The following is a 13,462-nucleotide window of genomic DNA, read 5'->3' on the forward strand; positions in this document are numbered from 1 at the left end:
GGGCTCAAGGCAGGAGGAGAGATATGAGAAAAATCATCCTCCTCCAATGCCGAATCAGCAGGCTGCCGCATGGTCAAAATGGCCGCCGGCTCCCTAACAGTGGGGGGCGGGGCTGATGACCGTGCGGCTGCCAGGCTCCCTGATCGCACTGAAGAGGGATGAAAAGCTGCGCTGCGGGCAGCGCTCGGCCCCCGGGAATGCAATGGGAGCAGAGACCCTCCCTGGAGAGTCGCGCCCCCGCCTTGCCACAGGCCGTGCAGGCCGAAGCTCGGGGCATCCTACGGCAGAACCGTGAGTATCTGGTTGGGAGCAGGGATTCGCGCCAAAAAACAGCAAGGGGAAAAAATCGCCGGGTGAAGAGACCTCACCCCCTTCGGAGTCCCTGGTCCGCGCGGCAGGCTAGGGCTACAAGGGACCGCAGCCTGTTACCAACAGGACTTACGGGTCCTCACGCTGAATTTAAAACAGCCTTTAGTTTTTGTTTTTTTTAAAAACAGAAGCCCTCTTCAGGAGGAAAAAACCCCTGGAATAAAGCAGGAATAGACGGGGGAGGGCGACCGGACCACCGGTAGACTTTCCCCCCGACCAAAGGGACACCAACCGGGAAAATAAAGAAGAGCAAAGCTCTCTCAGCCTGCCTGTATAAGAATAGCACGCTGCGCTGAAAACAGGGAAACAACAAGAAACTAAAACAGTCCCACTATTTTATTTTTTTTTAAACTAAACAGAGAAATAACTAATCGATCTAGACAGTACAAGTCAAGAAATTAATAAATGACACCTGAAAAAAGATTGTGTGTCAGGATAGACAGGACTGCAGGTTATGTCTCTCAATCTGCTGGAGTCAGAGGAAATACTGAAGGATGGCAGGTGGCACACCAGTATATCTAGGGGGTGCTTTCAGTTTTCTCTCTGACTCCATCTGCTGGAGGGGAGGCATAACCCAGCAGTCTGGACTGATCCTGGTAGGTACAGGGAACAGCTGTTATTGTATATGTGGGCAGTTTTCCCATTGAATATTATGTATGTAGTTTCTCTTCTAAAGTCTGTGGAAAGGTGTAACGTCTGCAGGAAATTAACAATTTACACAAGCAATTGCAAAGTGATTCCCAAAGTATTCACATAAATTGCGTATGTTTAAGGCTCGATTTTCAAAGTGACTTGTGTGCATAAAACTTTATATGAAAGAATACAAACAACCCCATTTCACCCACACTGGCAAGAGATGTTCTGTGGGGTGCAGTCGGGGCAGGGAAAACATTTACATGTTTGCTTGTGATTTGCAAATGTATGCTTTTAGATGTCTATGCTTATGTTAATCCTAGGGGAATTCTGCGCTACTGCGCAGCGCAGAAAATAACAGAGGAGACCCCGGCATGCCGCGAACAAAGCGGTCGAAGACGAAGGCCTAGGCGCGCCATTTGCGGCGAAAATGGAAGGCCCCCTCCCCGAGTGCTGCAAACGGAGTGTGCTCCGCTCGTGGCGAAGATAGAAGCACCGCTGATTGGCTGAAGCCCGATGTGTCATCACATTGCAGCTGCTATCAGAGGAGAGATTTAAAGGATTTCTTCGGCCTAAAAATAATAGTGCGGGTTACTATGGTAATCCAGTCTTCCTATCGTTTAGCCCAATCCATACAAGAGACTTTTTTTTCCCCGCACAACAGGAAGAAGTAGACACCCCCACCGTAGCCCAAACTAGCGATACTACATGCAACACTGTTTGCAGCGCGCACCGTATAAACGTTTCTATTTAACTAACCTTATAGTCATCACGTGAGCTGACTTCTGTCTTCTGGTTGGCTACTGCTCCTTGAACGCTAGTGAGGCAAACATCCAATTGAAACGGTCTAAATTCAAACTTTTGCGACTGCGTGGATTGTTTGAATTTAGCCCGGGCAAGACAGTTCTTTAGAAAAAAAATAAGAAATCAACGCGGTGAGCTGCTTGTGTGGGAGAGAGAGAAGCTGTCATGGACATAGAAAGCTGTGTACAGTAAGTTCATAGTGACTTGGTGGGAAGGGGGGCAGGGATTTGTGCGCTGCTTTGTGGCATAAGGGTGGGGTGTAGAAGGAGATTCTGTGGGGATGTTAATATGAGAAAAGCAAAGTTATGCATGGTGCGTGTTATTAAATCTGTAAGATGTTCTCTTCTTACGCACTCTAGGTATGGTGGTTCTCAAAATGGTATTTGAAATGGTTACTAATAGGAATTAGGGCAAGTGACATGGTCATCCAAGTCCCTATTTGACTTTTTTGTGTGGAGGCGGATTGATGTTCCACGTAGAAATCCAGTGGACTGGAGTTGAACTGCTGTTGAAAATTTAGGACAATTATCCGGAAGAGTAGTTCTAGAGCCTTTCTATTCGGCTATCATGTGCTGTTAATCTTTAAAATCAGAATGAAATGCTGGGCAGATCCATCGAGCTGCAAGAACCTTAATATGGACTAGTCTGTACTAATGGAAGGGAGAATCAAGTTGATAATCACAAACTGCTTCCGATGCTGAACACAAAATGGATGCTGCAGAGGATGGGTATTTTTAAACTGGCTTACTGGCCAGCTGCTTTTAGAAAATGATTGTATTTAGCCACGACTGGACTGGATGGCAGATCTTTCATTAGCTTCCCGGGAGTACCATGTTACAGCCTTTTCTCTTAACCATAGCAAGAGGTTTTTTTTTTCTTCCCCTTTGGGGGGGTAACTTTTGTTTTCTGGTTTCTCTCCTTTTCTCTAGGTCAAGACCTGGGAAATTTTTTCTAATCCTATTTCTTTTTAAATTGCGTTTCGTTCGTAGTTTTCATTTGGAGTCTTTAGGTAGGGGATTTTAGAACATAAGAACATAAGAAATTGCCATGCTGGGTCAGACCAAGGGTCCATCAAGCCCAGCATCCTGTTTCCAACAGAGGCCAAACCAGGCCACAAGAACCTGGCAATTACCCAAACACCTAGAAGATCCCATGCTACTGATGCAATTAATAGCAGTGACTATTCCCTAAGTAAACTTGATTAATAGCAGTTAATGGACTTCTCTTCCAAGAACTTATCCAAACCTTTTTTGAACCCAGCTACACTAACTGCACTAACCACATCTTTTTTTCTTTTCTTTAGAGAAGCAAAATAAAAATGAATTGTGAAGGATGTATATGCATGTGAGGGTTCTTGATTTCCTTCATTCCTGTTGCTTTGAGGTCCACTGTTCTGGTCCTGGGTACTTCTGTAGAGGTGAGAATTCTGAGAGTTATCTTCCAGGTTGCCTTGGGGTTTCCACCCTCCTCTCCAGCTGTAGGAAATAGTCCTTTAAAGGGTGAATCCTTGAGGGACTCCTCCTTTTTTTTTTTTTTTTTACTGCCCTAGGGGATCTATCCCTTCCTCCAGAGAAAAGATATAGTCCAGTGAATTTCCAAGATAAAGTCACTGTTGCTACTTTCTTGTTTATCCAAGTGATTAGTACCATAGTTGTAATCATATACCCCTTCAACTTACATACAATCACTATTTATCATCAATATGAATGTCCATGCCAAAAAAAAAGTATCTGAATCCTCTGTAGACTAAACATTAAGTGGGTTTTTCCATGATGATGCTGATGTAATGTGGCAGTCTCCATGACACCTCTCCAAGATAGTATCAGATGGCATCAAGAATTATAAAAGATGCCAAGGGGGCCTGCCACTCCATGTTTTGGTAGGATTGCCTGCTTCAGGGGCCAATAAGGTGTTTACTTTGTCGCATGGTCCTACAGCTTCTTTATCCATGAAGCAGATGATCCTGCCGAAACACTTGGTGTATTGGGTCCTCTTGGCATTTTTTTTTTTGTTAGTATCAGACATCAAGAAACAATCTTGGAGAGGTGTTGTGGAGACTGCCACATGACATAAATAGTGTCATCGTGGAAATAGCCATTGGAAGTCTATATTAGTCTATTGAGGTCTCATAAGTTTATTCATTTTCTTTTTTTGTTTTTAAATTGAAAATGTTTATGGGGTGATTTAGGAAAAATACAACTAACATAAACATAACTACATCCTTTGTCATTTCAAATTATAGAAAAGCAATCAACCAACCCCCCACAGAGCAGAACAGGTATAATACTTATAAACAAAAATTACTGCATATTACACATCATAGCATAGGAGAGATAGCAAAGCCTTGAGCGCTAAAGGGTAGAAAATGAAAAAAAAAATCACCAAGTACAAGTGTTGAAAACAACATAAGGAGAATGAGTAAAGGGGTATTCCCTGTACGTACCTGGATCAGTCCAGACCGTGGGTTATGTCCCCAATCCAGCAGATGGAGTCAGTCCAAAGCTTTGAGGGGGCGTCACCATAAGTACTACTACCCCCTCTGCAGGAGTTCAGTATCTTCTGACTCCAGCAGATGCGAGTAGGGGAATCTGGGCTTGCTCCCGATCACCTATAACCTGTTTGTGTTTCCCTTGTCTTAGGACTTTATCCTCTGTCTTTAACTAGTTTGTCTGGATCAAGTTGTTGAAAAAAAAAAAAAAAAAAAGATTAATTAATTAGGACAAAGTTAATTACCTAATTGGAGAGGCGTGGCTTCCCTGTCGTGCTTCTCTGTCTCTCTCTCTCTCTCTCCTTCCGGCGTTAGTGGCTTCTTCGGGGTAAGTTGCCTTTTCTATTGCTGCTGTTATTTTATTTTTACAGTTAGGTTGGACGCGGTTGCCGGTGGGACCGGCCTACCAGCGTCTTCTCCCTCTCCCGCGGCCATCTTGCGGCTCCACGTGGGCTGCAGCAGGGAGCAGGGGGAGAGTTGTCGGCGGGTCGTGCGGCCAGGAAGGCCCCCCCGCGGCGCCGTTTTTCTCATCGGCGGGTAGCGCAGGCCATCCGGGCCCCCCCGCAGCGGCGTTTTTCTCGTCGGCGGGTAGTGCAGGCCATCTGGGCCCCCCCGCAGCGGCGCTTCGTCTCGCGGCCCCCCCCCCGAGGTCGGGGTGTTCTAGCTGCCGGGACCTGTTTTCCCATCGCGATCTCGATGCCGCGGCCGGCGCGTTGCTCGGCCTGCGGCGAGCCTGGATCGCGCGTGTCAAGGGAGGGGATCTGCGCGAGGTGCCTCCCCGGGGGGGAAGGCACGTCTCGGACCCTCACTCATTCTCTCCCTATGGCAGCCTTACCCGGGCGGCGCGGGCCGGCCCCTCCCCCATTCCTGGCGGGAACGGCGGCCATTTTACATGCGCTGCACCCTGAGGGAGCACAGGCAGCGCTGGGGGATGGGGAAGCCTCAGAGGGCTCTCCCCCGTACCTACATCCGGAGACAGATCCGGAGGAAGACCCGCAGGGGCAGGGTCCCCCGGGGCCCCCACCCGCGGTACCCCCCCCGAGTAGGCCGGGGTTTTCCCCGGAATTTATTCGGCTGATGCACACTGCGTATCTTCAGGAGCTGGCGGCTCCCATGGGACCTCCACCACCCAAGCTACCGCGGCCTTCGTCCCTCTCCCCGGCCCCCCCCGCTCCGGCGGGCGTGGGGGCCCCACAGCTCCCCGTACACGCCCGACTCCCGGTGGCCTCGGGGGGGACTGGGTCGGCCCCAGTTTCCCCTGGGGCGGATCCTGCAGCTTCGGGGCAAGGGGACTCTACTTCGGAGGGAGAGGATCCACGCACGCTGCGCCTCTTCCAGCGGGATGAGCTGGACGACCTAATCCCTCAAATCATCCAGGGATTGGACCTCGATCCTCCTCCGGACCCGCCAGCTCCCGTTGCGCCCGCTGTCGTCACTTCCTCTAAGAAGGGGGATCCCGTACTGGCAGCTCTGCGTCCGAGAGCTCAGGCTTTTCCCATTCACGAGTCGTTCCTGCAGCTTCTCACCAGGGAATGGGATGCCCCGGAAGCCGCTCTAAAGGGCAGCCGCGCCATGGAGAGGCTGTATCCGCTGCCGGAAGATTTCCTGGATCTCATCAAGGTACCCAGGGTGGACTCCGCGGTGTCGGCGGTCACGAAGAGGACGACCATACCGGTTACGGGTGGAGCGGCGCTAAAAGATACGCAGGATCGAAAGTTGGAAGTCTTCCTCAAGCGAGTCTTCGAGGTTTCCGCCGTGGGGCTGCGGGCGGCGATGTGCAGCTCGCTTGCCCAGCGGGCCAGTCTTCTCTGGGTGCAGCTACTGCTCACCTCGCAGGTGTTACCACCCGAGGAGGCCGCCCAGGCGGATAGACTGGAAGCTGCGGTGGCATACGGGGCTGACGCCTCCTACGATCTCTTTAGGATCCTCGCCCGCTCCATGGCCTCGGTGGTGGCGGCTCGTCGACTTCTCTGGCTACGCAACTGGGCGGCGGACACGTCCTCCAAATCGAGTCTGGGTTCCCTGCCATTCAGGGGTAAGTTCCTGTTCGGGGAGGACCTGGACCAGATCATCAAATCCCTGGGGGAAAACGCGGTCCATCGCCTGCCGGAAGACAGATATCGTTCCACCAGGGCATTCTCGTCCTCCCGGACCAGAGCCAGGGCGCAAAGACGCTACAGGACTTACAGGCCGGCGGCGGCTCGGCCCCCTGCCACCAGGTCTCAGACCTGGACACGCTCCTTTCGCGGGCGCCGCCCCGCGCGTCCCGCTCCCGCGGCGGGACAACTCTCTCTCAAGTCCTCTCAATGATGTTCAGCTCGCCCACTCCGCCGTCCCCAGGATTGGAGGGCGGCTGGCGTTCTTCTACGAGGAGTGGGCGCGGATCACCTCGGATCAGTGGGTCTTGGACACCATAGGACGCGGCTACGCGTTGGAGTTTGCCCGCGCTCCAAAGGGACGGTTCATCTTCTCTCCCTGCGGCTCGGCTGTCAAGCGAAGGGCGGTGCAATTGACGCTGGACAGATTGTGGGAAATAGGCGCCATTGTGCCCGTACCCTCCGCAGAGGTGGGCTCGGGCCATTATTCCATCTACTTCGTGGTACCGAAGAAGGACGGTTCCTTCCGCCCCATTCTGGACTTGAAGGAAGTCAACAAATCCCTTCGGGTGGTCCGGTTTCGCATGGAAACGCTACGATCGGTGATCGCGGCGGTACATCGAGGGGAGTTCCTGGCCTGCTTGGACCTGACGGAGGCCTACCTTCACATTCCCATTTGCCGGGAGCATCATCGTCTCTTACGGTTCAAGATTCTGGATCAGCATTTCCAGTTTGTGGCGCTCCCGTTCGGATTGGCAACGGCTCCGCGCACCTTCACCAAGATTATGGTGGTCGTGGCGGCTGCCCTTCGGAAGGAGGGTATCCTAGTTCATCCTTATCTGGACGATTGGCTCATCCGAGCGAAGTCTTTTCGGCATGGACAGACGGCAGTGGCCAGGGTGATAGAGTTTTTGCAGTCTCTGGGATGGGTGGTGAACTTCTCCAAGAGCTCCCTCGTGCCCTCGCAGCGCTTGGATTTCCTGGGAGCGACCTTCGACACCCGTCTGGGCGCGGTTTTCCTACGGCAGGACAAGGCACAGGCCCTACGAGAGCACATACAGCGGTTCTCTGCATTACCAGCTCCCACCTCCTGGGACTATTTACAGCTCCTGGGGGTGATGGGGTCTACCATCGACATGGTCCCCTGGGCATTCGCGCACCTCCGACCTCTGCAAAGAGCACTTCTCTCCCGTTGGAAACCACTCTCGCAGGACTACCAGGTGATTCTCCCGCTGCCCCAGCTTGCCAGGAGCAGCTTCTCCTGGTGGATGGTCCCGGAGAATCTGGCTCGCGGCATGTCCCTCGATCTACCAGATTGGGTAGTGGTAACCACCGACGCCAGTCTCATAGGCTGGGGAGCAGTCTGCGATCGCAGCGCCACACAGGGGACGTGGTCCGCGGAGGAGTCGAAGTGGTCCATCAATCGTCTGGAAACCAGAGCGGTCAGGTTGGCGCTTATCCACTTCCTGCCTCTCCTTCGGAATCGGGACGTCAGAATCTTATCCGACAACGCGACAACGGTGGCCTACATCAACCGACAGGGCGGCACTCGCAGCCCGCAAGTCGCACTCGAGGCAGCGATGCTGATGCAGTGGGCGGAACGGCATCTGGGCCGTCTGGCGGCCTCACACATCGCGGGAGTAGACAACGTCCAGGCGGATTTCCTCAGTCGCCAGTTTCTGGATCCCGGAGAGTGGTCCCTCTCCGACGAGGCCATGCAGTTGCTTGTCCGGAGGTGGGGACCTCCCCACCTGGATCTCATGGCGTCCGCCCAGAACACCAAGGCTCCTCGGTTCTTCAGTCGCCGGAGAGAGCGGGGGGCGGAGGGCGTCGATGCTCTCGCGCTCCCGTGGCCGGCCGATCTACTCCTATACGCGTTCCCTCCGTGGCCACTGGTGGGAAGACTACTCCGCCGGATAGAGGTTCATCAGGGGACGGTAATACTCGTCTCGCCAGAGTGGCCAAGACGGCCTTGGTTTGCGGACCTCCTTCAACTGGTAATCGACGGACCCATCCGTCTGGGACATCTGTCCCGCCTCCTTCACCAGGGACCGGTATTTTTCGACCAGGCAGAACTCTTCTGTCTTGCGGCCTGGCTTTTGAGAGGCGCCGCCTCCGCCGACGGGGTTACCCGGAGGCGGTAGTGTCTACGCTGCTACGCTCTCGAAAGACTTCGACGTCGGTGGCCTATGTTCGAGTCTGGAAGGTGTTCGAGCTGTGGTGTACCGGCCTGAACACCAGACCCAAGGAGGCGTCTGTCTCCCAGATCCTCCAGTTTCTCCAAGCAGGGGTGGACAAGGGACTCGCTTACAACTCTCTTCGGGTTCAAGTGGCCGCTCTCGGCTCCCTCCTGCGTGACGGAGGTTCTCTGTTACAACACCCGGACATGGTCCGTTTTCTCAAGGGAGTCAAGCACTTGCGGCCTCCATTGCGGGACCCTTGTCCCTCTTGGAGTCTCAATCTGGTACTACGTTCCATGTCGGGACCTCCGTTTGAACCTCTCCGAAATGCGACAATCAAGGATCTCACTCTCAAGGCTGTGTTCCTGGTGGCCATCTGCTCCGCTCGGCGTATTTCCGAGCTACAGGCTCTGTCGTGCAGAGAACCTTATCTCCGGTTTTCCGATTCGGGAGTCTCGCTTCGTACTGTGCCCTCCTTCCTTCCGAAGGTGGTGTCCGCGTTTCATATGAATCAGACGGTGGAACTTCCATCTTTCCCTTCGTCGGAGCCGCGTTCGCTACGTCTCCTTGACGTCCAGCGCACCCTGCGCCTTTACCTGGAGGCTACGAATGATTTCCGGACTTCTGACCATCTCTTCGTCCTTTGGTCCGGGCCCCGGAAGGGATCTCAGGCCTCGAAGACGACCATTGCAAGATGGCTGAAGGCCGGCATTGCCGCTTCCTACATTGGGGTGGGGCGGACGCCCCCGCCCGGAATCGTAGCGCATTCTACACGTTCTCAGGCGGCCTCCTGGGCGGAGAGTCGCTCGGTGTCTTCGCAAGAAATCTGTAGAGCGGCCACCTGGAAGTCGTTGCACACGTTCTCAAGACACTATAGACTACATCTCGCCTCGTCCGTTCATGGACACTTTGGCGAACAGGTTCTACGAGCAGGCCTCGCAGGATCCCACCCGGGTTAGGGAAGCTTGGGTACATCCCACGGTCTGGACTGATCCAGGTACGTACAGGGAAAAGAAAATTATTACTTACCTGCTAATTTTCGTTCCTGTAGTACCATGGATCAGTCCAGACGCCCACCGCATTTGGGTTCTTCTCCTGCTCCGCTGTCTTGGGGCTGATTCTCTCAGCTGTTCCTCATGTTACAGTAGTGTCTTCCTGCTGTTTCCTTTTTACGTGTACCAGTTTTTCACTGTTTATGGAGGTTGACACGCTATGTTCATGGCCCCCACCCGTTCGTGGGGAGGTTCCAGTTTTCTCTATTTCAGTTTAGCGGCTTATTGTTGCCGTCTTGTTTCAACTTGATCCACTCAGGAGGTTTTCTGTTTTCTCGGGCTCTGATATACTCGATACTGAACTCCTGCAGAGGGGGTAGTAGTACTTATGGTGACGCCCCCTCAAAGCTTTGGACTGACTCCATCTGCTGGATTGGGGACATAACCCACGGTCTGGACTGATCCATGGTACTACAGGAACGAAAATTAGCAGGTAAGTAATAATTTTCTTACACCCGCCAGAAGACAAGAGACTCAGGCATTCAACCTTGCAAAACCCTCTAAGCCTGAGTCCAAAGCCAGGCTTAGAGGGTTCCCAAGTAGCCTCAAAGGATGGCAGTGTACTGTGTTTTAAGGCAGTGAAGCGAACTAATCGATAATATCCATGTAAATAGTGAATCACTAAGGAAAAGTGGCTAACTTGCAATGGACCGCTGTGAACACATGTTGTGAAAAACGTTGAGCATGCTTATTCAAAATCAATATGGGGATATTAATCAAGGCATGACAAGGTTCAACATGAATCGTTACCTTCAGAAGTTGTGTAAGCTACTCAAAAATGTGCTTCCAAAAAAAAGTCACTACCTCACACTGTGCCAAACATGAAAAAAAGTGCCAAGGCCACCACAGTTTCTCCAGCAAGTACCGTATTTTTCGCTCCATAAGACGCACTTTTTTCCCCCCAAAAGTGGGGGGGGGAAATGTATGTGCGTCTTATGGAGCGAATATTAAAAAAAAAAAAAAAAGTAACAAACCCCCCCCCCACCCTCCTGACCCCCCCCAAGACCTGCCAAACGTCCCTGGTGGTCCAGCGGGGGTCCGGGAACGATCTCCTGGGCGTGGGCCGTCGGCTGCCAGTAAACAAAATGGCGCCGACGGCCCTTTGCCCTCACTATGTCATTGGGACCGACCGCTGCTATTGGTCGCCTGGACCGGATGGTAAATCACCTGGACCGGATGGTATACACCCCAGAGTTCTGAAGGAACTAAAAAATGAAATTTCAGACCTATTAGTAAAAATTTGTAACTTATCATTAAAATCATCCATTGTACCTGAAGACTGGAGGATAGCAAATGTAACCCCAATATTTAAAAAGGGCTCCAGGGGTGATCCGGGAAACTACAGACCGGTTAGCCTGACTTCAGTGCCAGGAAAATAGTGGAAAGTGTTCTAAACATCAAAATCACAGAACATATAGAAAGACATGGTTTAATGGAACAAAGTCAGCATGGCTTTACCCAGGGCAAGTCTTGCCTCACAAATCTGTTCAGAGTAGTTAAATCACAAGCAGATTGTGATAAATTGCAGGAAGACCTTGTGAGACTGGAAAATTGGGCATCCAAATGGCAGATGAAATTTAATGTGGATAAGTGCAAGGTGATGCATATAGGGAAAAATAACCCATGCTATAATTACACAATGTTGGGTTCCATATTAGGTGCTACAACGCAAGAAAGAGATCTAGGTGTCATAGTGGATAACACATTGAAATCGTCGGTGCAGTGTGCTGCGGCAGTCAAAAAAGCAAACAGAATGTTGGGAATTATTAGAAAAGGAATGATGAATAAAACGGAAAATGTCATAATGCCTCTGTAGCGCTCCATGGTGAGACCACACCTTGAATACTGTGTACAATTCTGGTCGCCGCATCTCAAAAAAGATATAATTGCGATGGAGAAGGTACAGAGAAGGGCTACCAAAATGATAAGGGGAATGGAACAACTCCCCTATGAGGAAAGACTAAAGAGGTTAGGACTTTTCAGCTTTGAGAAGAGACGACTGAGGGGGGATATGATAGAGGTGTTTAAAATCATGAGAGGTCTAGAACGGGTAGATGTGAATTGGTTATTTACTCTTTCGGATAGTAGAAAGACTAGGGGGCACTCCATGAAGTTAGCATGGGGCACATTTAAAACTAATTGGAGAAAGTTCTTTTTTACTCAACGCACAATTAAACTCTGGAATTTGTTGCCAGAGAATGTGGTTCGTGCAGTTAGTATAGCTGTGTTTAAAAAAAGATTGGATAAGTTCTTGGAGGAGAAGTCCATTACCTGCTATTAAGTTCACTTAGAGAATAGCCACTGCCATTAGCAATGGTTTCATGGAATAGGCTTAGTTTTTGGGTACTTGCCAGGTTCTTATGGCCTGGATTGGCCACTGTTGGAAACAGGATGCTGGGCTTGATGGACCCTTGGTCTGACCCAGTATGGCATTTTCTTATGTTCTTATGTTCTTATTCCTTAAGTCTTTCAGGAGCTCCCTTCATCAGGTCTGAAAAATGGAATGCATTAATGATACCATTGCTAAAAAATCATTTTATTGTCTTTTTTTATATTTTGAATAATGGTTCATCAGCTAAGTTGGGTGTCATCCTTACTGTGTGCTATGTATGCCTTTTATGTATTGTAAACCAGCGTCATTTACAGCGTCTTATGTCGTGATAGCACTAGGATGTAATGCCTTACTAATTTGATGCTTTTTTATACCGGCATTCATGACAGTGTCATATCATGTCAGTTTACAGAAAACTGGGGTACAATAACCTTAAAACATTAACATAGTAAAGAATAAATGTTACAATAAAACAGGGGTGAAAAACTGGGGGAAGAAGAAGATAGAGCATAGGTAACTCGAAAATAATGCCAGTTATTTGGAGTGAATCGGAGGCCTTAGCTATGGGAATCAGTGAATTTATGTAAAGGCTTGTTTAAATAACCAAGTCTTAAGCCTTTTTCTAAAAGTTAGTAGGCAGGGTTCTTGTCTGAGTTCAGGGGGAATAGTATTCCAAATGGTTGGACCCGCTGTAGAGAAGGCCCGTTCTCTTGTGGTTATGTGGTGAGTCACTTTGGTTGGAGGGGCGTATAGGGATCCTCTGTAGGCTTCTCTGATAGGTCTGGATGAGGTGTGTAGTCTGAGTGGGATTTGAAGGTTAAGAGGTGCTTGATTGTGGATGGTTTTGTGGATAATTGTGAGGGACTGGTGTAGAATTCTGAAACGTATAGGAAGCCAGTGAAGATTTTTTAGGATGGGGGAGATGTGTTCTCTTCTGCCCGAGTTTGTCAGTATTCTGGCCGCCGCATTTTGAAGCATCTGAAGCAGTTTGGTTGATGAGGTGGGTAGACCTAGCAAAATGGAATTGCAGTAGTCTATCTTGGAGAATAGGACAGCTTGGAGGACCGTTCTGAAGTCTTGAAAGTGAAGAAGAGGTTTAATTCTTTTTAGTATTTGCAGTTTATGGAAGCCGTTCTTGGTTATGTTGATGGAATGTTTTTAGATTCAGATGGTTGTCGATTAATACTCCCAAGTCTCTAGCTTGAGTGACAAAGTTATTTTTGAGTGACTTTTGAGGTGTATTGCTGTCATCCGGTGAGATGAGATGAGGATTTCAGTCTTGGCTGGATTGAGTGTAAGGTTTAGGCTAGAGAGGAGGAGGTTGATCTCTTGGAGGCAATTTTCCCAGTAGAATTATTTTAAGGTGTAAATAAACATGTAGCTAAAGGAAATTCATTATAAAGTCATGGGATAGCTTAGTAACTGTTTCCTGGCTTTTCACCAAAGAGAGTATGTCTAAATGTCTGTTTTCCCAATGTAGAGAAATGAATAGTGGAGTGCCCAGGGAA

General features: G+C 50.2%; 1 protein-coding gene across 3 annotated transcripts in view; it reads left to right on the forward strand.

Annotated features, from left to right (window-relative positions):
* Positions 1 to 946: 946 nt before the first annotated feature.
* The window catches only part of BUB1 (BUB1 mitotic checkpoint serine/threonine kinase), a 403,183-nt gene continuing 390,667 nt past the window's right edge, over positions 947 to 13,462 (forward strand). The window contains exons 1-2 of one of the 3 annotated variants that reach the window (XM_029594321.1): positions 1,943 to 1,994; positions 3,110 to 3,223. Coding sequence is in view for 1 of the 3 variants with exons in the window: in XM_029594320.1 (XP_029450180.1) it covers positions 1,972 to 1,994 (23 nt within the window). In the remaining 2 variants the exon portion in view is untranslated. Of the gene's footprint in view, positions 966 to 1,860; positions 1,995 to 3,109; positions 3,224 to 13,462 lie in introns of those variants that run through there. The other 2 variants (XM_029594322.1, XM_029594320.1) reach the window with 2 other exon arrangements.

This window comes from Rhinatrema bivittatum, chromosome 3 (assembly GCF_901001135.1).
Source record: "Rhinatrema bivittatum chromosome 3, aRhiBiv1.1, whole genome shotgun sequence".
Taxonomy (NCBI): domain Eukaryota; kingdom Metazoa; phylum Chordata; class Amphibia; order Gymnophiona; family Rhinatrematidae; genus Rhinatrema; species Rhinatrema bivittatum.